This window comes from Manis pentadactyla, chromosome 1 (assembly GCF_030020395.1).
Source record: "Manis pentadactyla isolate mManPen7 chromosome 1, mManPen7.hap1, whole genome shotgun sequence".
NCBI lineage: Eukaryota > Metazoa > Chordata > Mammalia > Pholidota > Manidae > Manis > Manis pentadactyla.
The window spans coordinates 11,647,621-11,657,113 of NC_080019.1; the positions used below are offsets into that span (position 1 = coordinate 11,647,621).

General features: G+C 49.7%; 1 protein-coding gene across 1 annotated transcript in view; it reads right to left on the minus strand.

Moving 5' to 3' along the window:
- SLC25A37 (solute carrier family 25 member 37) overlaps positions 1-4,196 on the minus strand; it is a 37,757-nt gene extending 33,561 nt beyond the window's left edge. Inside the window, exon 1 of the mRNA XM_036888787.2 lies at positions 3,835-4,196. Coding sequence (XP_036744682.2) covers positions 3,835-4,050 — 216 coding nt within the window. The 5' untranslated portion in view covers positions 4,051-4,196. The remainder of the gene's footprint in view (positions 1-3,834) is intronic.
- Positions 4,197-9,493: the final 5,297 nt, after the last annotated feature.

Below are 9,493 nucleotides of genomic sequence, written 5' to 3' on the forward strand. Positions count from 1 at the left end.
CTCAGCCCCGCCAGCTCCAAGAGCACAGCGTCGAGGCAGTGGAGCCTGCGATGGGTCAGCTCGGCTGGGAAGGAGGGCTTTTCCTAGCAGAGTTAAGGACAGTGTTTCCCTGAGAAGCAAAGCAAGAAAGGGACTGAGAAAGGGTCAGCGGAAGTTCCCTCGCTTCAAATCTTTCCTGTTTCCTTCTGCCCCTGCTTTCACCACCACAGGACTCAGCATGGTCTACGAGCAGTGTGCCTAATCCGGTTGGAATTTCCTCCTCCACCCACCTGGCATTCTCCCCACAGTCTTGAGCACTCCCGACCAGGGGTTCTCACATCCACCCCCAAGTACTGGTTGGTCTAGGCGACCATGCCACTTGCCACTTTAGAGCACCAGGAAGAGGCTCATGGAAAATCCACCACAAAGCCCCAGTTGGAAAGGCACAAGTAATTGCTACCATTTGGCAAAAGCCCTGCAGAGCCCCCGGGCTCCTCCCTTGGGACCACTGCAGGGGCTCAGAACTCATAGGAGAACCCTGCAGCCACAAGTCCCAGCAGCCGGACTCTTCATGGTTAGTAAATCCCAGCAGCCAGGGACCAAGTGAGAGAGGAAGCCCAGGGAGGAGCAGAGAACTTGCCCAAGGTCTTCCCAATACCCATTTAATAGTTGCAGGCTGCTGACTGCTGGAACTCGAGAGGCATGAGTGATCACTGCGTTCAGTGTTTTTCATGCTTTTTTGGCTATAACCCCCAGCCAGAAGTGCACATCACACAGCCACCTAGTGAACACACACACAAAACCCAAATAGAATCTCATGGAGCAATACTTCTTACTGCACATCAGGAAGGCTCTGTTTCTACCTTCACCAATATGTCTCTTTCAAAATGTTGATCCCGTTAATGGGTCAAAAACTGAATGACACTGGGGGTGGGATGAGGCATCATGGAAGACTGTATTTCCTATTACAATTTTAAGCATTAGCAAGGATGACTTTCTGCACTTTTGAACACAAAATCAAGCAGCTCAACAGGCTCAGGGCTGGGAGCACCCAGCACTGAGCTCCATGGGCCACACTCTCCCGGTTAGAGACCCAGGGACAAGCAGGTCCCCCAGCACTCTCATTCAGCGTCACAAGATCAAAGTTAAAACTGTGTGCCTTATAAAACCAAAGACAACTCTTACCTCCAAGATACAATTTACACTGATTTGGCTGCCGTTGTCCTAATTATTTGAAATCTCAAGTAATGTAAAAGAGGACAATGAGTGTTCTGTGTACACAGAAAGGGAGGCAGATTAAAAATGGGGAGAAATACTGAACTGGTCCACGACCCCTATTTCACCAGTGATAAGGCCCAGAATAGGGCCTAAGGCATGAAGCAAATTCGGGGCAGGGCTTGAAATTCAATCCAGGGCTCCTGACTCAATTACTCAGTCTCCATCATTCAAAATATGGAAGAAGAGCACAGTGGAGGTCTCCCCAAGTGAACATTGCCATGACTGAAGCATGGATGCATCCCTAACAGTCATGCTGGGTGCAGACAGCTGTAACGATCTGGGTGGACCTCAGCACTCTGTGCAGCCTCCCAGGGGTCAGGCAGTGGGGTTCAGACCACTTAACTCTGTGCCTTTGTCTCAGCAGAAAAATGAAAATAATCCATGCAGGAAAGCTGCAGTGAAAAACAAGAGGTGCTTTAAAACCAAACCTGCATGCTTAATAAAACAGAAGAACCTCTTCGGGTCGTCATTCAGGGTGAGAGTTAGAATTCCAGAACCTAGAAGACCTGACAGATTAGCTAACCCAAATCTTCATTTTACAATCAAGCCCCATAAGGCAAGTGACTTGTCTAACATAGCCAGACGAGCTCCCTGCACACACATCACATTAACCTGTCCACAGGTGACAAATGCAGCGGAAAGTAATACTAAATAACACAGTGATGACGTCTGGATCAAAACACAGCAAGACCTAAGGGCCAGGAGGAGGGGCAGGGAGGAAACTCAACACAGATCACTGAATTTAAACATGTCAGACAAATGTCTTTAGAGTGTCACAGGGCATTCAAAACGCATGACTAATTATTTCTGACCCTGAAGATAGCTACAATGATGCTCTAAACCAAACTTGCAGCAAAGAGGCCAAGGTCTCAGAAGTGACGTGGTTCCTTGCTGGAGAACTCATCAACCCAGCGCAGTGGGGCTGGTGCCTGCTCAGATAACACCTGCCTGCTACTACCTTTCCCCACATACTGTCCAAGGCTCTTGAGACAACAGCTTCAAAAATGGGGCATTTATTACATGTGCAGGATTCCTTCCTGCACACATGCCACCTGGTATCTGTCCAGGGTCTTCCCTGAAGAAGCACTGAAAGCCTAAGAGACAAGATCTCCCCCCATGCCCTCTGTGACCCTGGCATCTCCCCCATGCCCTCTGTGACCCTGGCAGGCAAAAGCCATTCCTTTAATTCCCCACTGGGACACTGGAGGGGTGGAAGGGGTCACGCATGGCTCAGACTTGGGCCTCACCTGACTGCAAGTGCCCATGCCTCCCCCTCACTGTACTTTGCCCAGCCACCAAGTGCCAGCTCTGAGAAAGCTGCCCGGGCAGGGAAAACCCTCCAAGTTAGACATTCTGGCCTTCACATGGCTCACATGGGGTCAGCATCAGCAACGAGAGCTCTGTGGGTGCCACCTTTCAAGATAAGGGCCACCTGGAGAGGTGGCTGCCCCAAATCTCCCAAAGCACACTGGGGCTGGAGTCAGATGATCCTGGTGGACTGTGAGCCTGGGTACGTTATCAGTTCCCCCTTGTGCCTCACTTTCTTCATGTGCCAATCCCCAGGATTGCTGCATGAATTAGATGAGTTATGCCTACAGAAGAGCAATGTGTCAATACTAGTAATAACTTCCTGCAACCACTCTATCCCCTGGTCGTTCGGTGTCCCGAACAGTGCGACACCGGTCTAACAAGAAAAATCCTCCAGGCTAAATTACAGAAATGCACTTAAAGCTACTTGAGGAAGTGCCCAGCAAAATGAGTGCCAATTACACAACCCAGAGTACGGGCTATTAGCACACACTCTCCTTGCCGGCCAGCCTTCCTGCAACAAAAAGAGAAGGCAAATGTCACTCCCGTCTCCCTGCCCCTGGCTGCAGGGTTGCCTCAACTCCAAAGAGGGGCAGTAACCCTGAGAAACGAGGGCTGCACAGGGCGTAACTGAGCCGGCACCCCCAAGCCACCTGCCAAGAGCTAGGGGAACCCCTGTCATACCCACAAACCACCCCCCCGCCCCAGAAAAAAACCCGAGTAGCTGAAGCCACACGCCAGGGCGGGACCGCGCGCGGCCGGGTCGGGCCACGTTTCTCCGCGCGAGCGTGGTTAGTGCTTCCCGGTTGCAACCTCGGTCGGAAACCGCGCACGTGTGGGCAACTGAGTCGGGACCGCCAAACCCTCGGATCTCGCGTGCAGATGTGGTAGGACCATGCAAGGCTGCACCGATCGCCTCCCTCGGGAACCCGCCGCTAGCACCGAGACCAGCGGCGGTCGCCACTTCTCCCGCCGCAGCGCCGCCAGCAGCCGGGGCCGGGGACGCGGTGCGGGCGCCGGCTGGAGCACCCTCGTGGACTCGGGGGGAGCCCCAGAACCCAGGCGCGAGGTGGAAGGAGCGGCGCGGCGCGCCCCCCGCGCCAGACTGCGCGCGCCAGCTCCCGGGGAGCCGGGGCGCCGCGCCCCACGCCCGCCGCGGCGCGGGGAAGAGGGGGGCTTCGGGGCGCTGCTGTTGCGCGGGATGCAAACGCACGCGCGCGCGCGCTCTCCTCTGCTCGCGCCATCCCCAAAAGGTTCCGCGCACCTCACCTTCACCGAGTCGACTGGGTACATGACCGAGTGCTCCAGGATCCCGGCCATCGCTCCGGCTGTCATGTGGGTGGATAAGGAGGCGCTGGTCGGCAGGTTCTCATAATCCTCCGACCCCGCGTCCTTGCAGCCGCCGCCGCCGCCGCCATCTCGGCTGTCCCCATCCATCCTGAGCCCCACAGCCTGGCTCCCGACGCCACCGCGGCGGAGCTCCATCCGCCAGCTCCGCGGGGCGCGGGAGGCTGCAGGAGGTGGGCAGGGAGGGGGAGGGGGCGAAAAACTTCACTTCTTAAAGTGGGAACCACCTCCCCGGGGCTGCAGCGCCTGACGCCATGGCGGGCTGGGGTGGAGCGGAGGGGGCCCGAAACACCAATCACTGGAAAAGAAGAGGACGGCTGCGGCCGCGCCATTGGTGTAGGGGACTGAGGGGACCCGCCTCACTGTGTGACGTCACGGTCCAGTGCAAATTTCCCAGCAACCGGACGGGGGCGAGAGGAGAGGTTGGGGTGTCCCGGGAAGTTGTGCTACCTCTAGGGTGGTGCTTCCTCGCTTGGGACAGGCCAAGAGGGCAGTCACTGGGGAAGGCCAGCCGGGTCGCGGGGGACATGCCTAGGGCTGGAGGGAGATTAGGAGCAACGGAAAATCCGCCCCCAGAGCCCGGTATTTTGCAAACAGTATTGCTCAGCAAGCTTTGGCATTCCTAAGGCCTGGAGTGGGGGAAGTTAACTGTGAATGCCATTTATGGAGCAGTTATGGTGGCTGGATGGGAGGTGGGGGCGGAGTGGCGTTCTAGAATTGAGGACACTGCGCAACATCAGTGGCTCACCTCCTTTTGTGCAACATGAGGGCATACAACGAACGTGGAGGGGACAGAGTTAAAATTAACTCCAGGTCCTGTGCTAGGCTGCTTTGCTGAGGAGAGCACCCAGTTTTCAAAATTTGTTCTCTCCGGGAAAACACATAATATAGAGCTAAATTTGTTCCTCCTATTCTCACAGAGAGGCTCTGGACTGATGAAGACAGTGAGTAGTCACCAGGCTAGAGCCTTCTGAGTAGGCAGCTTCACATTTATTTTCCTCGGGGCTGATATGCCCAGAAGGGCTTTAGAGGCCCACTCTCACCATAGGAGGTTAAGTGGCTGAGAGTAAGGTCTCCAGCATTACACCAGCCTATCTTCTAAGACTCTGGTCTCCTGGTTCTTACACTCATCCTAAAATGGCTTCTTAAAGTATAATCCAGGCTGCTTTACCTAACCTAAATAATATTGTCGTGTTCCATCTGGGTGAAGGGAGAGGGATCAAAATGTGGGAAGTGATCTGTTTATAGAAGCCTCCATGACAGTATAGCACCTGGGCACCTAAATGTGCCTGTTCTGGGACATTAAGACTTGGCAATAGCTGATGAACTTACACCTACCTCATCAGACACCTTATCCAGAGAAGGCTTTTGGTCAGGAAAGCTGGGCCTTAAGATATGAAAGGGTGGAGGGACTCTGAAAGGCTGCACCCACTCTTAGCCCTCACCCTGGTCCCCAGGTTCAGGTCATAGCAACCCAGGCAGCTTCTCAGGGAAGTTGAGATACAATGACGAGAGCATTGTCAAGAGAGACTTCAAGGCCAAGAGCCCCATTTCCCCATTTTGGGTAGGTGCCAATAGTAGGATCTGGTAAGTAGAAAGAAGCTTATATTTAGTGATTACTAAAGAAAAAAAAACATTAATCAAAAGCTGTTAAAATGGATACCCTTTAACTAGTACATATTAACCCATTGTCCCATTTCTGGGAAAGCAACACGAAAGTCTGAATATGCATGAAGCTCTTCTTCAAAGTGTTATGCATAGTAATAAATAATTGGAAACTAAATGCTCAGCTGGAGAGGAATGGCTTTGTAAGTTAGGACACATGTATTCGTGAAATATTACGGGGTCATTAAAAATTGTGGTTATGATCATATTATGTATAACATGTTCAAGATGCAATGTTAGGTGATGTCAAAACAAAATTCTATAAACATTCCATTCACAGAGATGTAAATATGTACATGACAAGGATGACAGGGATGTAGGATTATAGGTATTTTTACTATAATTTTCAGACTTAAATAATACTTGTATTATTTCCATAATCTAAAAAGTGAAAAGAATGAAAGTGAATCACTCTTTGGGGGGATATAATATCCCAAGGATAAGAAATCCTTTGACCTTTGCAGTGGCTGTATTAGGGGTGAGAAGTCACAGTTTGAATGGTTAAGATGACTCTGGGCAAATGTGAACATACCCATAATCTTCAGAGACTTGTTGTTTATTTAAATATCACTAAATAAATGTTATGTCAGAACCATTTAGAAAATGTTTGGAATACGTATTATAAATAGTCAAATTTTTTCTCACCATGTGTGATAGATATGATGATTTGCCACTCGGCATTCATCTTAAATTCCTCCTTGTACTGCAGTGGCCAGAAAAGTTTAAACCACATTTCTCAAACTCCCTTACAGCTGGGAGCCCAGATGTGAATTACATTCTGCCAGTTAGATGGATTAGGAAGTTCCAGGAGGTGGAAGGGAGATAGAGGCCACCTTCCTGCTTCTTTGATGTTTTCTGCTGCCTAGCAAGGTCATAGACACTTGGATTAGGAGCAGTTGGGGTGGGCAGTGACTTCTGTGTTGCAATAGCATTGCTGTGTCCAGTCACCAGGTCCATGGGTGTTGAGAGGCAGTTGTGGCAGGCAGGGTGGCAGCAGGAATGTGGTAGCCGCCTGATCTCTGCACCATAGCTTCACTAGGTGGCCTTCCTCACCTTTGAGGATCCGGCAGAGGTTCCCTGGGGAGGCCAGTTTGAGTGGCATGGATCTGAAAGTTACCCCTGGAGGCCCTGCCTGAATTTCAGCTCCTCTTCCTCTTCCAACAAGACTGTGTATAGTGTATAGTAGCAAAAGGGCATCATGAGGAAGGCATCATGTCAGAATACAACATCCAGCCCTGATCCCAGACCTTGGCAGACCAGGCCTGCGTGGAGGGGCCAGCATCCCAGACACCATAACCCAGTGCTTTGGCCACACTGCCCCCAGAGAGGGGGCAGCACAGAGGCCCAGGAGCAGACCGTGATCCTGTCCTGGGGAGTGGGCCGGGAGACTCAGGGTCTTACATAGAGTTTCTGAATGTTGAAATTCTGAAGATGTCATCATGCTGCTTTAGTCCAACTGGGAGCCAAGCTTCACTTAGAAAGGGGCAGCTACAGAGGGTGGAGGGTGAAGAGCCCTTGACTTGGCTTCATGAACCTGTTCAGTCCCCAGTCCCACGGCTTACTGACTATGGGCATTGGCCCGTTTGGTTGGCATGTTTCCTCATCTGTTGGCCATGAGCATTGATACTTGACACGTGGTGAGTGAGACATGGGAAAAAATAGAATAAAAGCTCATGGCAAAGTATATATAATTTTGGGGTATTAGGAGGAAAGAGGATAGAGAGAGGCAAGAGGTCCAGGCTTTCCCCAAAACCCTATGTTTATTTCACAATGATTACTCTAGCCCTGGCTTGCCTACCCATGCCCCACACAGATGTGTTAACACCCTATCCAAAATGCAGTCAGTGCGTGTCTCCCACGGGAGGCTGGCACTTCTATACCAGCAAGGAGGCCCTGCACCATGGAGTGACCACAGCTGGTATGAGGTCTCCTAGAACACCACATGCTGTGGTTCCGGAGTTGTGTGGGATGAGGAGCTCAGTTTGACCTTATTTTCACGATGTGTACTCTTCCACAGCTCCATTAATTTCAAGTCAAGTTTATATGCTGTGAGGGCTGTGAAGGCCCCTAAACGTGCAGGGTCCCTCCCTCAGATATGCTGACTTGCCAAAAACTCTCCCTGTGGTTCATACATAGAAATGAAGACACAAGAAGACACGGGAGCAAAAAGCCAGCCTTTCTCTGGAGTCCATGTCAAATAAGGAGGCAGTGGGAGGGGGCCGTCAGACACAGAATGCACAGAGCTGACTCACTTTACCAGCTTCCTTTTACAAAGAGTGGTAATGGGCAAGGTTCAGAGCTGGGCTTTGACCCATGGGGTGAGAGAGGAGTGCTGGCCTGCACTGCCTCCCAGAAGCCTGTCCACGCTCACGCTTCTGAAAACTCTACTAGTCGAGTCTACTGGTAATCAACCCACGTGATGTGATTGGGCCCCACTGCTATGACACAGTCCCGAGTCCTGTTCTGTCGATGCCCTTGCTATTATCCTTGACATGTGTATGTTCATCAAGGATATTGGCCTGTAATTTTTGTGTGTGTGGTGTCTGTTGCGTTTGGGTATCAGGGTAATGCTGGCCTCTTAGAAGGAGTTTGAAAGCCTTCCTTCCTCTTCAGCTTTTTGGAATAATTTGAGAAGGGTAGGTACTAACTCTTCTTTAAATTCTACAAGTAGAATTCACTTATGAAGTCCTGGACTTTCATTTTAGGGGAGTTTTTAAATTACTGATTCAATTTCATTCCTTGAAATCAGTCTATTCAGATTTTCTGTTTCTTTATGATTAAGTCTTGGAAGGTTGTGTGTTTCTAGGAATTTGTCCATTTCTTCTAGATTGCCCAATTTGCTGGCATATTGTTCATAGTATCTCTGACGATCCTTTGTATTTCTGTGGCGTCAGTTATAATTCTTCCTCTTTCATTTCTGATTTTTATTTATTTGGGTCCTTGCTCTTTTGTTTTTGATGAGTCTGGCTGGAGGCTTATTAATTTTATCTTTTCAGAAAAGCAGCTTTTAGTTTCATTGATCTTTTCTGTTGTTTATTTAGTCTGTATTTCCTATATTTCCACTCTGATATTTATTATTTTCTTCCTTCTACTAACCTTGGGGTTTGTTCTTCTTTTTCTAGCTCCTTTAGGTGTAAAATGGGATTGTTTGAGATTTTTCTAGTTTCTCAAGGTAGGCCAGTATCACTATGAACTTGAACTTAGAATTGCTTTTGCTACATCCCATAGATTTTGGGAAGTTGTGTTTCCATTTCTATTTGTCTCAAGGTACTTTGTGATTCCCTTTTGATTTCTTCATTGACCCTTTGGTCGTTCGGGAACACTCCTCTCCTTCTACCTCCCAGATCCTGTGAGCAGGGCTTAGATTCGACCTCTGAGAGAGCATCGCTTATATCTATGGTGACCATGTAATTTATCATCCAAACTGGAATGGTTTTTGAAATTGAAAAGGGCCATTGTTAATAATTACACCGTGACAGAAAGTATAAACTGAGACTGTCCTGGGAAAATGAGATGTGTTCACCCTACTTATACCAACCCTTGCTTTCCATCCCGAAGCCTTCACCCTAAACCCGTGGCCCTCTCTCCTCCTCACATTCTCTTCTAAAGGAGGACCCTCCGTGTCTCCTCCTGTCAAAATGATACTCGTGTCTCAGCTTCAATGGCTCCCTTTCCAGGAAGGCTTCTCTGATTCACAAGAAGTGAGCTGAACCCCTTCGCTCTTCCATGCCTCCTGCACGGCTCTCACTAGCCTTCACTTTAGAGTTCTGTAGCCATTTCTTACCTCTCCCATTACACTCTAAGGGTCTTGAGAATGTAAACTGAGTAAACAATCAATACTCATTAAAGGAGTAAGAATTTCCTTCATAGAGCTCCATGTTCCTATATAAAATATTCAACTATTAGACACCCATGA